This window comes from Microcaecilia unicolor, chromosome 7, assembly GCF_901765095.1.
Source record: "Microcaecilia unicolor chromosome 7, aMicUni1.1, whole genome shotgun sequence".
In the NCBI taxonomy this organism is placed as follows: domain Eukaryota; kingdom Metazoa; phylum Chordata; class Amphibia; order Gymnophiona; family Siphonopidae; genus Microcaecilia; species Microcaecilia unicolor.
In genome coordinates, this window is record NC_044037.1 from 101107031 (window position 1) to 101127791 (window position 20761).

The 20761-nt window shown below is 41.7% G+C and overlaps 1 protein-coding gene across 1 annotated transcript in view; it reads left to right on the top strand.

The window, feature by feature from the left end:
- Positions 1-20761, top strand: part of LOC115475058 (trichohyalin-like) — a 79972-nt gene that overhangs the window by 7493 nt on the left and 51718 nt on the right. The window contains exon 2 of the mRNA XM_030210796.1: positions 19053-19285. Coding sequence (XP_030066656.1) covers positions 19053-19285 — 233 coding nt within the window. The remainder of the gene's footprint in view (positions 1-19052; positions 19286-20761) is intronic.

A 20761-nucleotide genomic window follows, 5' to 3' on the forward strand; every position in this document is an offset into this window, starting at 1 on the left:
TCATTTTGGTCGCTCTTCTTTGAACCTTTTCTAATGCTACTATCAGGCTTATTTTCGAAAGAGAAGGGCACCCATCTTTCGACACAAATCGGTAGATGGGCATCCTTCTCCCAGGGTCGCCCAAATCGGCATAATCGAAAGCCGATTTTGGGCATCCTCAAATGCTTTCTGTCGCGGGGATGACCAAAGTTCACTGGGGCGTGTTGGAAGCATAGTGAAGGTGGGACTGGGGCATGCCTAACACATGGGCGTCCTCAACCGATAATGGAAAAAAGAAGAGTGTCCCTGACGAGCACTTGGGCGACTTTACTTGGTCCATTTTTTGTTACGACCAAGCCTCAAAAAGGTGCCTGAACTGACCACATGACCACTGGAGGGAATCGGGGATGACTATCTCTAAGGTCGACCTAAATTTCTCGATTTGGGCTTCCCCGACCATATTATTGAAACGAAAGATGGACGCCCATCTTGTTTCGATAATACGGGTTTCCCCGCCCCTTCGCTGGGACATCCTGCGAGGATGTCCTCAGGAAAACTTGGGCACCCCTTTCGATTATGCCCCTCATTATCTTTTTTTGAGATACTTTGACTAGAACTGAACGCAGTTCTCAAGGTGAGGTCACACCATGGAGCGATACAGAGGTATTATAGTATTTTCAGTCTTATTCACCCTTTCCTTATAATTCCTAACATTCTGTTTGCTTTTTTGGCTGCCACCGCACATTGAGCAGAAGATTTTGGCGTATTATCTACAACAACATCTAGCTGTTTTTCTTGGGTGCTGACCCCACAAGATGGACCCTAGCATCAGGTACAGTAACTATGATTTGGATTATTCTTTCCAATGTGCATCACCTTGCATTTGTCCACATTAAATTTAATCTGACATTTGGATGCCCAGTCTTCCAATTTCCTAAGGCCTTCGTGCAATATTTCACAGTCCGCACATGTTTTAACAACCTTGAATAGTTTTGTGTTATCTGCAAATTTAATCACCTAGCTCGTCGTTCTGATTTCCATATCATTTATAAATATGTTAAATAGCTCCAGTTCCAGAAATCCAGGGTTTGAAGGATGTTGATAGCAGCATTTAAAATTTGAAGCACAACAGGTTATGAAGGGGTCACATGTAAGGAAAGATCAAAGGTAGTGTCCAAGAATTAACTAATTATAGACCGAAGGCATCCATCCCATTGCTTGTTAAGGTAATGGAGGGATAGGTGACAGAAAAATTGGAATCTTACTTGAATACTTTTCTGCTGTTACATAAGTCTGTCAGATTTCCAAAAAGGTTTTAGTACAGACTATGGTCAGCTTGTTGATTACTTCTGGACAAAGGTTGCTGAATTAGGGTCAGAGCTCTCTTATTGTCCAGTTTTACCTATCCAGTGCCTTTGGCCTGGAGGACCATGGGATTTTACTATTTCTTTTGGATTCTTTTGGGCTTCATGATCCAGAGTATTTTATTTATTTATTTGTTGCATTTGTATCCCACATTTTCCCACCTATTTGCAGGCTCAATGTGGCTTACAACGTTCCGTCATGGCAATTGCCATTCAGAGTAAAAGATACAATTGGTATTACATAAAGAACATGGATAACATACTAGAATTAAGCAATCAGGTATAGAGAGATCACATTTGGGATATCAGGTAAGCGGTGATGTGTTACAGTTCCTATGATGGTTCATTGTGGTATGCCTTGTTGACGAGGTAAGTCTTCAGTGGTTTCCGAAAGTTGATTAGGTCGCACATTGTTTTCACGTCAAATGGCAAAGCATTCCACAGCTCGTGTAGGAAAAGCTGGACTCATGTGTTAATCTGTATTTTAGTCCTTTACAGTTGGGAAGTGAAGATTCAGGAATGTGCTTGCTGATCTTTTAGCGTTCCTGGGTGGCAGGTCAATAAGGTCTGACATGTAGGCCGGGACATCTCCATGAATGATTTTATGAACCAGAGTGCAGACCTTGAACGCGATACGTTCTTTGAGTGGAAGCCAGTGTAGCTTTTTTCTTAGGGGTTTGGCACTTTCGTATTTTGTTTTACCAAATATGAGTCTGGCTGCAGTGTTTTGGGCTGTTTTAAGTTTCTTGATGATTTGCTCTTTACAGCCAGTATAGAGTGCATTGCAGTAGTCTATAGCTATGACTTAGCACCATTGATTGTACCAGGCTGTGAAATATATCCCTTGGGAAGAAAGGTTTTACTTTTTTGAGTTTCCACATTTTCTTTGTTGTATTCTTCACATGGCTTTCAAGTGTGGGATTTCGGTCAATGGTAACTCCAAGAATTTTCAGGGTGTTTGAAACGGGAAGGGAAAAGTTTGGTGTGATTATAGTGGTGAATTTACTTCTGTTATGTTGTGATGAGAGTATAAGACATTGTTTTTTTTCTGCATTAAGCTTTAATTGAAATGCATCCGCGACAGACTGCAGTTGGAGGTGCCCAAAATCGCCTTTCGATTATACCGATTTGGGCGCCCACGGGAGAAAGGTGTCCATCTCCCAATTTGGGTCGAAATATGGGTGCCTTTCTCTTTCGAAAATAAGCTGGTATGTATGTTACTATGATACGTTCTTTGATTGGAAGCCAGTGCAGTTTTGCCCGGAGGGGTTTGGCTCTTTTGAATCGTGATTTACCAAACATCAACCTGGCTGCTGTGTTTTGAGCTGTCTGGAGTTTGTTTGTCAGTTGTTCTTTGCATCCTGCATAGATTCCGTTGCAATAGTCTGTATGGCTTAGTACCAGGGGCGTAGGCAGACAACAGATTTTGGGTGGGCCTAGGCAAGAAGTGGATGGGCACCAAGTGTTGTCGTCCCCCCCCCCCCCCAACTACCACCAAAATAATATCTCAACTGATGGGAAAACGTTTCTTTCCACCTTGGCAGTCTGCAGCAGGCATGCGCTGAAAAATGAGCATGCACAGGTGCCGGTATTGTGGAGAGTAGCAGGCCAAGTTTGGGATCCTCACCAGCTACCACTAAACGTGTGCTGCTTTTGGGTGGGCCTGAGCCCTAAATGGGTGGGCCCCGGCCCACCCAGGCCCACCTGTGGCTAAGCCACTGCTTAGTACCATTGATTGTACAAGGTTGCGAAATATTTCCCTCAGAGTATCTGGAAAACCAGATTAGAAAACATAATTTGAGACAGCTAAATTTCCCCAAATCTCCTCTTATTTCTGCTGTTGATATGTTTAAAAAATATTTGGTTGAGGTTCTCAAAATACCTGTGGATTCATTGCCCCCTTTTACAAGAGCCCAATATATTTTGGGTTCTGGAAGACCTGAAGGCAGAGATCATCAAGGCCAAAAGGAAGAAAATATGAATCTAACTTCATTTTTTGATTCATCTTTGGAAGTTATTATACAGAGAACTACGTTGATTATGTCTTTTGCACTTGAGTTGGACCACAACTCTGTATTGAGACTTTCCTTCAGGCATTTAGAAGAGTTGTTTTTGAGATATAAAATAAGGATTTTTCCAGACTTGGCAAGAGAGACACAGAAGAGACACAAAGCATTCAAGCTTTGGGTGCCAATTTTGTTTTGAGATTTCCTTGCTTAATTACCTTTGGAGAATAAACAGTTTCATTTTTTTTATTCTAAAGAACTGAAGGATTTTCTTAAGGCTAAGGAAAATGCAAATGTTATTGTATAATACCCATATGTTCACTGCTAGGCTGGGTTGGGGTGGGTGATTAGGGGAATTGTCCCTTTAGGGTGACATTTTATTTTCTATCAGGTTGCCTGTTTATTGGATCTGTTTTCCAGAAGTTACACTGTTTTCTAAAGAGGCTGTGGAAATCTAAGCAGGCACCCATACTGCAAGATTGTAACTGCCCTACATTTGAATGTAACTCTCCTTGAGCTTCCAATGGAAACATGTGAACTAAATAAAAATAATCACACCCTTTTATCCAATGTAGAACTGAAACTGCTGTTCCATCCTACTTCTAGGCTGTTTTTTGGCCAGTGGAAGAAAGTGTTCCAAAGTACCAGAAATTTCATCCCTCGGTTTCATCCATATCCACATGTAAACATTTACTAGGGAGCTTTGCTGGGGTCAGGGGCATAGGTGTAGTCAAATGGGAAATAGATTTTGATAAAGTGCACACATGTCTCCAACTTGCATTTTGTGTTCAGTTTTTGAGTAGAAGGGGATTCTATGCTTTCTTTTCCTATAACCAAGGCCAGCCCTACCATTAGATGGACTAGGCATCTGTCTAGAGTGACAGAATTTGGATGACAGTGGTATGCCTCTGGTGTGGAAGGAAAGCTAATATCAAAAATCCTCTTATCTCTGGTACACAAAGTCAATGCAAAAATATCCAAACCAGATCATGAAATTGCCAATCTTCAAATTGTTGTTTAACACAAATTCAAGGTTACTAGTAAATGAAAAGATTTTTTTTATGTATATATATTTTTTGATTGCCCTCAGATTTTACCACTCTTAGCTGCCAATGATAACACTGCTGCTTGGTGGACACTTCATTCATCGGGTAATACTTTTATAAATATTTTTTATGTGCTGATCAGGTGATGAAAACCTTCCTTCATCTGTGATTAACTGTGAATTGTCTTATACACATAAAACTAGTAACCAGTGCTGCTGATATAATAAACAAATCCACTTCCACTTATCGCACTTATCTTTTAATCCATGGAAACTCCTTCTTTAAAATATCAGAAAATGTTCCATAGTCTTCCCCTAAAAAAGACGCCCACAACAATTTGTGGAAGGAAAGCAGCATCATAAAGCTTCTGTGAGCTGGTGCAAAGTCTTTCAGCAAAGGTCCTTATCCAAGTCCTTCCGCATCCCACCTCCTTTGACAGGAATTCTGGGTTGGGGAGGGGGGGAGGCATGGCAGTGCTTGAGTGTGAACTTATGTTCAAGGCCCCTTGCTTTCATTTTGGTGCAGTCTCTGCCAGAAGAGGTAGGGTGATGGCAGGCCTGGCAGGGGCAAGGGAAGAGGAGATGAAATACTAGACATCTTGGGGGATGGGGTAGGAAAGAGAAAGGGAGATGAGGTGCTAGACATTGTAAAGTGTGTGTGTGGGGGGGGGGGGGACGACGACTAGATAACCAAAGACATGATGCTGGACACCTTGGAGGAGGGCCTAGGGAAGGAAAGGGAAGGGGAGATGCTGGCAACAAAGGGGGAACAGGGAAGTAAAATGGAGATGCTGGATACAAGGGATATAGGGCCTTGAGCTGCCCTGGGAGAGGGGGTGGGGGTGGAGGACATAGCTTAAGGTTCACCTAGGGTGTCAGGTACCTTTGAGCCAGGCTGGCCCTGCTTATGCCACTCTTGATTAAAAGTTGCATAATCAATAGTCATATTGCTTTTATAGCTATCCTTTGTCCTAATTTAAGTAATTTCAATTCCTGTCTAGAAGCCATTGCTCACCAGCAGGCTTAGGAGCTCTCTGTAGCATGGGGGCCTAGGGAGATCACCCTGTTTGTACTCCCCTAACACCGGCCCTGCTGGCTATTTGAAACACAACATGTGGCCATATCCACAAAAATCGGAGGCAATTTGATTTAGCTAGAGGAAGTCTGTCACAGTTAATATGTTTCATTCAGGATAAGTCTATTACCCTTAAGGAATAGGGATTGCATTGCAAATTGCACTGGACTCACATCTGGACTTTCAAGCATAGTTTGGAGGTTTTTCTTTTTATGCAAAGTGCATTCACTTGGCAGCTCCTCAGTACCTTATCTCTCTCTACACTTCTCATCAGGAACGCTGTTCATTGGGTAAATATTTCTGATCTGTAACCCTCTCCTCTACTGCCAATTCAAGAGTCCGTTCTTTTTATCTTGCTGTACTGTATGCCTGGAAGAGACTTCCTGAGTCAATGCATCAAGCTCTGTCTCTGGCCATATTCAAATCTAGGCTAAAAGCCCACCTTTTTGAGGTTGCTTTTAACTCCTAATTCCTATTCACTTGTTCAGTACCCATGTCTGTTTTAATCATTCCCACCATAAGTAATTCCTTTATCTCTCATTTGTCCTCTTTGTCTTGATTAGATTGTAAGCTCTGTTAAGCAAGGACTGTCTGTTACTGTATGTACAGCACTGTGTATGTCTAGTAGTGCCATAGAAATGAAAAATAGTAGTATGCCTTCTCCAGACGATTTTAGGATTCAAAGGACATTCAGGTCCTTCTCCATGTTGTTGTACTTGCTCAATTAGATTATAGTATTACCCTGTTCCAACAGTTACTTTTATATAATGGCTACAGCTCATTCAAATTCAGCTATTAAGTTGCTTACCCATTCTGGTACATTTGATCAGATTACCCCTCTATTTGCTGACTGTAACTGGCTACCTGTTCACTGCAAAATCAAAATTCTTAATTGTACTTTTCTGGCAATTTATTTTGGGACACCAATATATCTCTCCAATTTCTTGATCTTGTATTCTACTACTACTCCCCATGCCTTGAGATCTGCTGAACACAGTCTTTTAACTATTTCTCCACTATCAAAGAATGAATTGGAAAGAACAGGCTCATCTGCTTCCATTTATTTTGCTCCTGCTCTCTGTACCACAGGGCAGAGCATAATTACTTCTCATTTACAACCTGCTCATTATTTGGCAAGCAGAAGCTGTCTTGTGTCATGTGCACATCCTGTCATACTAGCAGAGTGTGGTTTGTTTGGTCTGTGCACTTTTCTACAGTTTAGCTGTTGCAGCTGTTTTTTTCTCTGAAAGGCTCTATCTCCTTCTTTTATTATATCAATTTGATTGTTGACTGTTGCTTTTACTAAAGGAGGTTCTAGTTTCTTTGAGCGTATAAAAAAACAAGTATTAACCTTACTGAGTGTAGTAAAACTAGAAAGAAATGCAGTGCTGCTTGCTGTGGGAATCAAGCAAATCCTGCAGGCAGTTAATGGTAAAACCTAGATTAGATTCATTAGACCAGTGGTTCCGAAACCTGATCCTGGAGGCACCCCAGCCAGTCAGGTTTTCAGGATATCCACAATGAATATTCATGAGAGAGATTTGCATGCTGTGGAGGCAGTGCATGCAAATTTCTCTCATGAATATTCATTGTGGATATCCTGAAAACCTGACTGGCTGGGGTGCCTCCAGGACCATGTATGGGAACCACTGCATTAGACCCTGGTTGTGGAGCTCACAGGAAGTTGCTGGACTCATTCTACCTCTGCTAGCAGGATGAGGTTAACTTTGATAATCTGCTAGACCAGGGGAAGGCAAGCACGGTCCTCGAGGGCCACAACCCAGTTGGGTTTTCAAGGTTTCCACAATGAATATGCATGAGATTGATAGGCACTTACTGCTTCCATTGCATGCAAATAGATTTATTTATTTATTTGCTGCATTTGTATCCCACATTTTCCCACCTATTTGCAGGCTCAATGTGGCTTACATTATGTCGCAAAGGCGGACATCATTAACAGAATACAAAATATTGTTGCAAATAAGGTACAAAGAAAAACAGGTAAATTAGAAGTAATAAGTAAGTAATGCGGAATATGTGAGTGGGGGTAAGACAAGGTATAATGTTCAGTAATAATAATGTGGATTAAAGTGTCTTAATTTAGAGAGTTCAATATTGGCTAGTACTGATGTAGATTAGTCAAGACATTATGGAGGATTCTCTTTGTAAGTCTCTTTGAACAGGTAGGTTTTTAGTAATTTTCGGAAGGTTGCCAGATCATGCGTTGAATTTATGGTGTTAGGTAGTTTATTCCATAGTTGCGTATAGGTATAAGAGAAGCTAGACGCATGTAAAGATTTGTACTTAAGACCTCTGAAGTTGGGGTAATGGAGGTTCAAAAAAGTGCGTGATGAACTAATTATATTTCTCATGCATATTCATTGTGGGGCCGGGTATCCTGAAAACCTAACTGGTTAGGTATGCCCAAAGACTGGGTCGAAAGAGAGAGAGTGTCAGCCAAGACACAGACCGGAGGTGATGTGGGGAGTTGGGCATCACCTATCTATGAAAAGCAGTCCTTGAATTCCTGGGGCTAAAACAATCTGGAGGATTTCCAACAAGGAAAGAGGAGCTGGATTGCCATAGAGCCATAGCTGCCAAGTTATTCATTCTAGGAGGTAGATTTTTGACCATTCCTGGATTTCTACCAACATCATCCTGGTGTATTATGAGACCCGTGGCCCTGATTTCAATGGATAGAATCATGGACTACAAATATTATATGGCTTTGAGTTGTAAATTTAAAACCAGGACCAGCCAAAAAATTTCACTCCTGGAATAGCTAACTTGGCAGCTCTGCAGAGCTTCAACATGTCTATTGAGATAAAAATGGGGAAGACACTGCATGCCCAGGGATTGGTAGCATGGAATTTTGCTACTATTTGGGTTTCTGCCAGGTGTTTGTGTGACCTGGATTGGCCACTGTTGGAAGCAAGTTACTGGGCTAGATGGACTATTGGTCTGACCCAGTATGGTTATTCTTATGTTCTTATGTAGAAATTAAAAAACAAAAAAAGGTATTTCTCTCTCTGCACAGAGTTAAGCTGCAGTCTTCCTGAGAGTAAGGACAAACACAGAGGATCATCCAAAGGACAACAAATCCTTACTAATAACCAGGGGTAACCTGCACAGATTTTACTCAGTAACTGGAAGGAGGTGAACTGAATATGGAGACCAGAATAGTTCTGGGGCCAAGAAGAATTCAAGCCAAGCAGGGCTCTGAAAATGTTTCTAGCAAAGAGCACATAAAGACACCATGGCTGGGAAATTTCTCAGCCCATCTTAAAGCTGTATCCATCAATAGTGTTCGAGGAACTGCATAGAGGAGTTTGAAAAATAACAAAACCTCACAGTGGCCACCAATCGGACTGTGTGCACACCTTGCACACAATGAATGAGCAGGACTTTTTAAAATCTGTTTTTTGAACAGTTTAGCCCTTTGGGGGGGAGGGGAGGAGTGGTAATATGGCCTCCGATTGCAAATGTAGTCTTATCCTAGTGTTGCTTCACCAGTTTCCTTCTGTTTGCAACTACTTTGAATGCTTTATGTTAATTTCTCCTTAATGTTTATCCTGATAGTTTATTTTCTTGTAAATATCATTACGTGATACTGTGTACAGTACAATTAGCTAACATGTGCTAGTAAAGTTGATTGTTGTTGAACACTGTTTGTTCTCAGGTGAATTCTAGGATGCAAAGGGAATTATCATAGGGCACAGAGAGCAACTGTCTCTTTGGATACAAACCTTCCACACTTTAGCTGGCACAAGTCCCAGAGCCCTGATTGCAGGTCCTGGAGGGCTCAAAAAACTCCAGAAGCAGCCAGTCTCCTGCAGTGTATATGTAGCTGCAGGGCAGTTAGTGCAAAGCCCCCCCCCCCCAAGTAATATTAGTCTTTATTGTTACTCAGTTTTTAATATCGTGTTTCCCCGAAAATAAGACATCCCCCGAAAGTAAGACCTAGCAAAGTTTGTGTTTGGAAGCATGCCCGCTGAACAGAACACCAGAGCATGCAGCTGTGATTCTTTTTAGCCCGCCGCCGTTGTCCCCTACCTTCACCGTCTGTTGCAGAGCAGCTGCATGCAGGACATGAAGACTGTCACCTGCCGCCAACCCTGATGTTCCCTTCCGCGGCCGTCACTTGTAAATGTGCAGGCAAGGCATCAAGAGGCCTGTCGCCTGCCGCCATCCCCGTTGTCCCCTACCGCCAGATGTAGAACTGCACACAGTCTGCCGTTATCCTGTCGCCTGCCGCCATACCGTACGCTGTCCCTGCTGTGTGAGTCTGCTGTGATGAGCTCCCCCTGGTGGCTGGAAGCTGCAATACCGTCACTGCTGTACAAGTGTTCCAGGAACTGCTGTGGGAGATCGTTACAGTCTCCAGACAGTGTGTGGGAGCCAGGTAATTTACAGCCCTTGTTTTTTGTGGCCCTGTGTGTGAGTCAGGCAACCAGTGTGTCACTTTGATTCTTTAGGGGGTGTCTGCTTTTCTGCTGAAGGATCTAAAGTACAAGAAATGTACAGTACCATAGATTGTTGTACATGGAAATAATGGTAGTAACAAGAAATTCTTGATAGGATTCACAGTTTGTCTGGTTATGCTGGTTTGTGATGACAACTACTGTACAGTATATAATAAATGTTCATTTTTTTTTGTTCAACAATAAATGTGAATTCTTCTTCATGGAAAAATAAGACATCCCCTGAAAATATGACCTAGCGCATCTTTGGGAGCAAAAATTAATATAAGACACTGTCCTATGTTCGGGTAAACAGAGTAGCAAAGCAGTAATTTACAATGAATTGCAAACTTATCAAATGAAAGTTGGTATAGCAAGTGGTTAAACTATACTAACCAGGATTTCACCGATTCAATGTTTGCATTCAGACCAGTCCCGGAACTTTCTTGGAACCACCACAATGTACGGCATGTAGACTGGTTAAAAATTATAAATCCTTGTGAGGATATTTGTCTGCTCTTCCTTAACTCCTTTTGGATTCTAAGCAGCTACAACTTAAAAATTAGCGAAGACCATTACTCTATAGAGAGGGAGAGGGTGAGATGGGAGAAAGAGGGACGAAGAGGATGAGAAGGGGAAAGAATGTCAGGAGGGAAGGCAGAGTGAAAAAGGATATTAATGCCTGCAGGAAGGGATAGAGAAATGATATGAAAGATCTGCAGGGGCTGGGAAGGGGTTGAGAGGCAGTTTCAGAAGACAGAGAACCGTGGAGGGGATGAAAGACAGGAGGGACATGGAGACTGGGAAAGGGAGAAAGAGAGAGAGATCAATGAAAGGGCTAGGGAGGGGAAGAAAGTGGTAGGTAGGAGGAAGGTGAAAAGAAGAAGATTGAGGACTAGAGGGTGAGAAAATGGAAGAATGAGGGGTAAAATCTAGCTATGACTGGAGAAGCAGAGAAAAAAATACAAAGGAAAGTGAATGTCAGAGGCAGATGTGCAGAAGGAAGAGATATAAGATGGGAGAAGACAAGATAAGAAATGGAAATGAGGCACTGAAAAAAAAATACAACACAAATGTACATTTATATTCCACAAATAACCAACTCTTTTGATGTGGATCACAATCATTTGTATGAAATACAAATAAAATATAATATATAGCTAACATTAAAAAAAAACTTTTCAGCTGCTTTCGAAAAGACACCCCGCCCCCTTTTACAAAGCCAGGCTAGCAGCTGCTGGTGCAGTAATGCTGACAGCTCATTCAAAATGATTGGGCTGTGTTGGCATTACCACATGGCTTTGTAAAAGGGGGGGGGGGGGGGGAATAATCTGCTGAGGAGCTTAAATCCAGAGGCAAGGAATTCCAATGTAAAACCACTTGATATGCAAATAATTGTTCCTATAATTTATTAAACTGAATGGTTTTGCAATAGGAAAGTGTAATTTCAGCTGATGATGTTGCCAAAAAGATCTGAAGCAAGATGAAAACTCTATTAATGATGTCATATAAATTGCAGCTTGACCGTGTAGAATTCTAAATATGAGCATACCTACTTTACATTTTATACCCAGGAAAAGACTGACACAGGGAAAATGAAAAAGAGAGAGTGGGATTAACCCAATTAGAAAAATGAAATGCCCAGACAACAAAACCAGAAAACAATATTTTCAGTTTTGGGGGGAATGTGATATTTCAGCAATTCCTTTTTTAGTATTTTGCATAAAGCAGGAGGAAATGCATTTATTTTTCCATTATTGTTTATAGAGTCTGGTTTATTTTTGGGGGTTTCCGTTCCTAATATGTGGTCCCTTATGACCAAGGCGAAAGATTCTGCTAGCATGTATTTCCTGTGTAGTGATCTGTAACAGTTCAGTTTGTTCTGTTTTCACAAAAGAAGGTGCACTGGTATTCTAGAGTCCATAGTAATTTATTCTTTTATCCCACAATTATCCAAAAATGAGTTTCGGTTCAATGTGGCTTACATATAATAGTTAGTAGAAGTTATAGTAATACCAGTGGCGTACCAAGGGGGGGGGGGGCGGTCCGCCCCGGGTGCATGACACTGGGGGGCTGCCGCGCGCCTGTCGGCTCAGCTCGTTCCCTGTTCCCTCTGCCACGGAACAGGTTACTTCCTGTTCCGGGGCAGAGGAAGCAGGGAACGAGTGAAGCTGACAGGCGCGCGGCACACCCCAGCAGGTAAAAATGCACCCGGGGGGGGGGGTGTCCTTTCGCCGGGGGTAGGGGGGTCGTGGTGCACCCGGGGGGAGGCGCATCGGCGATCCGCCCCGGGTGTCAGCCACCCTAGGAACGCTACTGAGTAATGCATTGCAGTGGATTACAGTTGGCAGTTGTTAGGAATTACAGTGATGTATTTCAATTACATCGTAGTGTGGAACATTGTTATTACATAATAATTATGGGGCATCAGTTGACCTCATGATTAGCCATAACATTTCTTGAAAAGGTAGGTTTTTAGTTCTTTTCTGAACTGGAGATAGTTTGTGATGTTTCTTGTGACCTTGGGAATTGAATTCCACTGTTTGGATCCCAGATAACTAAATCCAGCCATATATGTGGTTTTGTATATTGTGTTTTTCAGTTGGGTAGGTGAATTAGTAAATAGTTTCTGGTTCCTAGGTTTGCATTTCTTGGTGATAGTTCAATCACGTCCTGCACGTGTTTAGGGGGCATGCCAAACAATATCTTGAAAATGATAGTGCTAGTTTTGAAAATAATCTAGCCTTAATTGGGAGCCAGTGTGGCATTTCTAGTAAAGGGGTTACTCTTTCATACTTCAACTTTTTGAATATCAGTCTTGCTGCCATGTTTTGAACCATCTGCAGTGATTTTAGTATGTTTTCTTTTCCTCTATGTATGTTGCTTTGCAGTAGTGTACTTGGGATAGTATCAGTGTTTGTAGTAGAAGGCGAAATGATTGTCTGGGAAAGTAGTCTCTAATCCTTCTCAGTTTCCATAGACTTTTGAAACTTTTTGATACGACTGCTAAAACCTGCTTTTCAAGTGTCAGGTGTTTATCGAGAATAATTCCCAGTATTTTTAGTTGTGTTTCAATTGGATACATTTGTTGGTTGATTGTGAAGTTTTGGTAAGTGGTGGGATTCTGCGAGCTGGATAGAACCAGGAATTTTGGTTTTATCTCTATTTAGTTTGAGTTTGAAGGTTGTGGCCCAGTTTTCCATAAGGTCCAGTTCTTTTTTGACCTCATCCGATATCTCTGTGATGCTGTTTGTGAAAGGTATATAAATAGTGACATTATCAGCATATATGAATGGGTTAAATCCCATTTTTTCCAGTTTCTTGCTGAGTGGGGCCATCATTACATTGAATAGCATAGGTGACACCGCCGCTGTCTTGACTTTCTCTCATCTCAAGCTGTTCTTGACCCACTCCAATCTGGCTTTCGCCCTCTTCATTCAACTGAAACTGCACTTACAAAAGTTTCCAATGACCTGTTCCTAGCCAAATTCAAAGGTCTCTATTCTATTCTCATCCTTCTCGATCTATCCGCCGCTTTTGACACTGTTGATCACAGCCTACTCCTTGATACACTATCTTCATTTGGATTCCAGGGCTCTGATCTTTCCTGGTTCTCCTCCTACCTCTCATTTCGCACCTTTAGTGTACACTCTGGTGGATCCTCTTCCACTTCTATCCCTCTCCCTATCGGTGTACCTCAGGATTCTGTTCTCGGTCCTCTCCTGTTCTCCATCTACACTTCTTCCCTTGGCTCTCTGATATCATCCCATGGCTTTCAATACCATCTCTATGCTGATGACTCCCAGATCTACCTCTCTACTCCCGAAATCTCAACCAGCATCCAGACCAATGTTACAGCAGGCCTATCTGATATCGCTGCCTGGATGTCTCAACGTCATCTGAAACTTAACATGGCCAAAACTGAGCTTCTCATCTTTCCCCCTAAATCTACCTCTCCCCCCCCTTTCTCTATTTCTGTGGATGGCACTCTCATTCTCCCTGTCTCATCAGCTCGTAACCTTGGGGTCATCTTCGACTCCTCTCTCTCCTTCTCTGCTCACATTCAGCAGATTGCCAAAACCTGTCGTTTCTTTCTCTATAATATCAACAAAATCCATCCCTTCATCTCTGAGCACTCTACCAGAACACTTATCCACACTCTTATCACCTCTCGTCTTGATTATTGCAACCTGGCTTCTCACCGGCCTCCCACTTAGCCATCTCTCCCCTCTTCAATCAGTCCAAAACTCTGCTGCGTGACTCATTTCCCGCCAAAATCACTATGCTCACATTAGCCCTCTCCTTAAGTCACTTCACTGGCTCCCTATCCGTTTCCACATTCAATTCAAACTTCTCTTATTGACCTATAAGTGCATTCACTCTGCCGCTCCCCAGTACCTCTCCACTCTTGTGTCTCCCTACGCCCCCCCCCCTCAGGTACTCTGTTCTATAGATAAATCTCTCTTATCTATCCCCTTCTCCTCTACTGCTAATTCCAGACTCTGTTCCTTTTATCTTGCTGCACCTCACGCCTGGAATAGACTTCCCGAGCCTGTACGTCTAGCCCCGTCTTTGGCCGTTTTCAAGTCCAGATTAAAAGCCCACCTCTTTGCCGCTGTTTTTGACTCCTAACCTCTATTCACTTGCCTGTCCTTTTATCTCCACCTTCTTATTACCTTACCCCTTAGTTGTTCTGTCTGTTTGCCTGTCTTATCTAGATTGTAAGCTCTTTGAGCAGGGACTGTCTTTTTATGTTTGATGTACAGCACTGCGTATGCCTTGTAGTGCTATAGAAGTGACAAGTAGTAGTAGTAGTAGTGATATAGGAGAACCCTGTGGCACCCCACATTCAGAGATCCAGGAGGCTGAAAACTGATTAGACATCTTGACAAGATAGAATCTAGTTCTTAGAAAGCCATTAAACCAGTTTGCTGCTGCACCTGTGATTCCCATGTAGTCAAGCAGGGTTATTAATGTTGTGTGGTCTACTAGATTGAAGACGCTTGGCATATTGACTTATAACAGTAGGATTGTCTGCCCTTGGCTTATTAATCTTCTGAGTTTTGTTATCAGGGTGATTATGACTGTCTCAGTACTGTGTAATGGTCTGAAACCTGATTGGGAGCTATGATGGACTGAGAACTGTGTCAAGTGCTCCATTAATTGTTGTGCTACTAGACCTTCCATCGTTTTGGTCAGTAATGGTATTGATGCCACTAGTCTATAGTTTGTGAGTTCACTGATCTTGTTGGTGGCGTTTTTAAGGATTGGGGTGAGTATGATGTCGTGAAAAAGGTGTGAGCAAAATCTAAATAGATAAATAAGTTGGTTGTAGGTATTTTGAAGGAGGGTCAGATTCTGTCTGCCTTGATGTAATTAGTGTTGGCTTCCTATTTAGTCGCCATATATAGAATCCAGGGGTTTATGTGTATCCTTTTTTTAAGCAGGATTTTGTGTTACCTCACAACTCAGCTGACAGATATGGTGTGTATGCTGCTCCTGAGGTGACACTTTAAAGGAAGCTTGAGGAAATACCCAAGGGCAATATAACATTGGCATTGCTCCAGCTGAAGTGTATGCCATCTGGGTAGTGCATTTATGATGTGGAATGGGGTGGGGAGAGGGGGTGAAATGATAAAAAGGAGGATTAACGGCATGGAAATTAGTTTGAAGTTTATTCATGTTGTAAGAAGAAAGCATTTAATAGCAGGATTGGGAGATCCAAGTAAAGTTAATTAATTTATGTGGTGCTGCTGGGTATAAAATTGAAATTATATTAAAAGAAATTGGAATTAAATACATTTAAGAGGAGGTTTGGGGGAACTTAATGTGGAATTTAATTAAGGTTATTGGGAGGAGTGCTGAGAAGGAAAGGGTTAATGGAAGCTGGGATGTGATTGGAATTCTGGGAAGGAGGAAATAGAAACATATTCTGTGAAGAAGGGCTAGGGCATTTGGTGCAGGAATGTGAATGTGTTAAATTTGATAATTTTGCTCCCTCCAGGCCTGCCCCTTTTTTGTGGTTATTAGCTTTGTTTTCAAATTTTGCTGGGGATATGTGTTTAGCATTTTTGTTTTGGGCTGTGTTGTTTGTATTTATTTTTATTACATTTGTACCCCACGCTTTCCCACTCATGGCAGGCTCAATGTGGCTTACACATGGGGCAATGGAGGGTTAAGTGACTTGCCCAGAGTCACAAGGAGATGCCTGTGCCTGAAGTGGGAATTGAACTCAGTTCCTCAGGACCAAAGTCCACCACCCTAACCACTGAGCCACTCCTCCAGTATTGGTAGGATTGTTTCTTTTGGGTTGGGGGTTCATCTCATGGTGGTGAGAAAAGACAATGAACAATTGGCAAGTGGCCTGCATGTATAATTTGAATTACTATTTTGTTTCTGGTTTGAGATGCTTGTGTGCGAGACTTCCACAAGACAAGGTGAGACCTTGTTGACACCGCAGGTCTCTTTGGAATATATATGATGAATAACCAAATATATTTGATGGAATTTGAGCAGTTAGGGGCCCTTTTACAAAGTGCATAAGGGCCTACACCTGAACAGCATGTGCCAAATTGGCATTACCGCACAGCTAGCGCGTGCCCCAAGCAGTAATTCCAAATTTGGCGTGTGCTCAAAATACGCGGTAGAAAATATTTTCTATTTTCTACCACTGGGTGCTTACCCAACGGTAAGTGGCAGTTGGTGCATGATGCACGCTTACCGCACGGGTAGCTTGTGAGACCTTACCTCTAAGTCAATGGGTGGTGGTAAGGTCTCAGGCTGAAAATGGATGCATTCTGGTTTTCATTTTGCCGCACGTCTATTTACCGGCCTATTAAAAAAATTTTTAAGTCCGTTTATGCAACTTTTGATTTGACCTCCCCGCAATCAAAACTATTGGACATTCTCCTCACTATTGTTCAATGGCATATTTTGCAAAACTGGAAAAACGCACAGTTGCTGAATATTCATTTCTGGTGGAATACAGTCCTGCAGCATCAGAAGTTTGAGCTCGCCATGGCTGCAAAAAGTCGGATGATAGTATCTAAGAAAGAAATTTGGTCTATTTTGGACAACTACCTCCAAACTATTCAGGCCACACCTTAAACCAGTACAAAGGACTTATTTGTTAAACACCTGGATGCTTTCCCCTCCTTTTTTCTCTTCTTTCCTTTCTCTTTTTTCCTTTCCCACCTGTTGTGTTTCTTGCTTCCTATGTTATTCCATCATTGTTTTCCTGTTATTTGTATTCTTGGAAATTAATAAAATATTTGGAAGAGAAAAAAATTCATTTTTCTAGATGCCATACAATAATGGTCCGGCATGCGCCAAAAACATGTGCTGACATTGCTGCAGGCCACTTTTTGGCATGCCTTTGTAAAAGGGCCCCACGGTTGGGCACCGACTAGCAACATAGATGGTAAGGTCATTTGAAAGTCACTTGTTAACCAGTAGTTTGTAATTATTTTTTGATTGGCTGATATTGAAATAAAGCTGCGGCCAAGTTTTCTTCCATGAAAGAATGTAGTTATGTGGTTTAATTTGTGAGTGAGTACAGAAGTGGATGCGACTGACTATGTTATTAGAATATGTTTTTCATATGGTGAGTTATAGAGGGAAATGCCATAGTTCCATTGTTCGAGGGTATTGAGTATGTATTACAGAACTGGAGGTGGACAGTTTACATTGATATTCTGTACCATCCTGTATAGACTCCAGACTTCTTTTCCATATCAAATAATTGTAATGGTAATTTTATTTTATCTGTACCCTTCTCCTCCACTGCCAGCTCCAGATTCCGTTCCTTTTATCTTGCTGCGCCATATGCCCCTGGGATAGACTCCCTGAGTCAGTATGTCAAGCTCTGTCTCTGGCCATATAGGCTAAAAGTCCACCCTTTTGAGGCTCCTTTTAACTCCTAACCCCCATGTTTGTTTTTAATCATTCCCACAATAAATAACTCCCTAATCCCTTATTTGTCCTGTTTATTATGATTGGATTGCAAGCTCTGTCAAGCAGGGACTCTTTGTTACGTGTTTCATGAGTAGCGCGGCAAACATTTAGTAGCGCTATAGAAATGATAAGAAGCAGTTAGTAGTAGGGTGGTTGATACTGGCTGGGGGAGGGGAAAGGGAAGGTTATTCATAGAAGGCCCTTGGGATTTTTCTTTCAGTGTTTTTTTACAGCTAATTTAAAGGTGAAGGAGAAGGATTGAGATATACTGGTAGGCTTGGTGTGTAGAAATGTCACTTTAGCTTGCCCACTTCCATACCTGGCTTGGTCCCTGTTCCTCCTTACAAATAATTATGTGTAGAGATATAATTGGCCTTGCATGATCTTGTCTTTTTTATTTCTTTTTTTCTGTTCCTTTCTCCGTTTTCTCTGTCAATTTCTATTTCTTCTTTTCCTTTTATCCATCTGTCTTCACATCTTTCACACTCGTTCTCTTTCTCTGTTCTTATTTCTTCTGTTTATTTCTCATCCTCTCCTTATCTATCCTTTCTTCTCTACATCTATCCCTGAGACTGATCTGTCCATTTTATGTTTTTTCCATTTATAGCTAGATTTTGCCCTTTATTCAACTCCCAAGCCTTTCCTTTTTCTTCCCTCCTTCCTAACCCCCCAACTCTTGACACTGGGGTTGAACAAGAACCCACAATTAACTAACCCCCTGATCCTCCTCTGGTCTGGGAGCAGTAGAAGCATTTAATTGTACATCGGTCTTGTGGTAAGAGCTATGAGTCCATGTTGCTGTTACTATAAGACTGGCCATGTAGCAACAATTGATTATGTGCAATTAACTGTTTTGCTGCTAGACCAGGAGTACACAGTGAAGACAAAGGTTGGAATGGAAAGGCAGGCCAGGGCAGGACTGCACCTCATTCCACTGGATTGGGCAGGGGTTTGGGCTACTGATGTCTGAGTGTGGGACAGACTGAAAAGCCAGGTTTAGGAAAGTTGGTCGGGACAGGGTCTAGTGGCCCACCCTGTTCCAATGCCTATTCTCATATTCTCTACCTATTCTCTGTTTTTCTTTCCCTCCTCATCTCTCTCATTATCTTGTTCTAACCACCCTCTATCTGACATATGCTTCTTTTCCCCCTCCCTTTTTTTCCCTTACAGGACTATCTGAATACTTTTGCAACCCTAGTCTTTGGGCCATCAGCAGCGAACAACACAGAACCTTGTGGCCCAGAACTGGATCATGATGAACAGACAAGGAAAGCAGCAGACAACAGAGAACCCCCAGGCTCAGAACAGGATAGTTCACAGCCCACAGATGCAGAGTCGGACTATCAGGAGAAAATATGGAGTGCCGCTAACAGTGATAAGGGGCCACTGGAAAATCATCCTAGGTAAGGTTTTGTGGGGTGAGCCCAGCCAGGTGCCAGCCTCATTTTCAATCATTTGTATAGTGCAGTAGCTTCCAAATCTGTCCTGAGGGACCTCCAGCTAGTAGGGCTTCAGGATTTCTACAATGAATATATGCATGAGAGAAATTTGCATGCAGAAAACTTGACTGGCTGGGAGTCCCATAAGACAGGTTTGGGCGTCACTGGTATAGTATATATTGTATGTACAGAAAGTAGTATACTATGCCATACTTTGTATTGTTAGTTGAATATTTTTACTACTGTAATTGTTAATTGCTTATGTTTGATTTATTCTTATTGTACACCACCTTGAGTGAATTCCTTCAAGAAGGCGGTAGATAAATCATAATAAATAAATAAATAAACAGAAACACAGTGAGGATAATTTTATTACACAGAACTTAGGGGTCCTTTTACTAAGGTGTGCTAACAGATTTAGCATGCGCTAAATGCTAAGAAAATCATTTTATACCTATAGGTTTCTTAGCATTTAGCACATGCTAATCATTAGCGTGTGCTAAATCTGTTAGTGCATCTTAGTAAAAGGACCCCTTAGACAGGAAAGACACAAAAGAGTATATACCTGTATTGTGTGTATTTTATAAAGGCCACCTCTATTCAGCAAACCCAAAACTCAGGGCCCCTTTTACTAAGCCGCGTAAGTGTCTACATGCGCCCAACGTGTGCCAAAATGGAGTTACCACATGGCTCTTGTGGTAATTTCATTTATGGCGTGCGTCCAATACTCACGGTTGAAAAATAATTTTTATTTTCTGCAGTGCATATCGGACACACACCAAGTGGCATTTGGCGCACATAGGTCATTACTGCCCGATTACTGCGTGAGACTTTACCGCTAGGTCAATGGCTGGTGGTAAGGTCTCAGGCCCAAAATGGACACATGGCAATTTTCATTTTGCTGCAGGTCCATTTTCGGCAAAAATTTTAAAAAGGCATTTTTTACTGGTGCACTGAAAAATGATTCTGCGTGCATCTAAAACCCAAGCCGACGCCTTCACTACCACAGGCCATTTTTCAGGGCACCTTAGTAAAAGGACCCCTTATTTTGAATAAATAATTCTATAATAATTACCAACAGATAAGTCCATAAAACATTTAAATATCAATATAGAAGTTAATGGACCATCATGTAAACATCCAGGTTATCACCACATCATTGACATTCACCACGTAAAAATGTATAATCATAGGTCCTCAAAAATCAGTTTTTATTTATTTTATTATAAAAATGTATATAGCCCTCTCCATCCACCATTCTATGCAGGTGCCAATAATATAAACATAATTAAAATCAACAGAACAAAATTGCCAAGTTAAGTGTTTCTTCTTTCTGAGAAAACATTTCTAAATGCAATGTTTTGAAAAATGTGATAAAAACTGATTGAAGATCTATGATGATAAATTAAGTGGTCAATGTCAATAGTGTTGAAATGATCT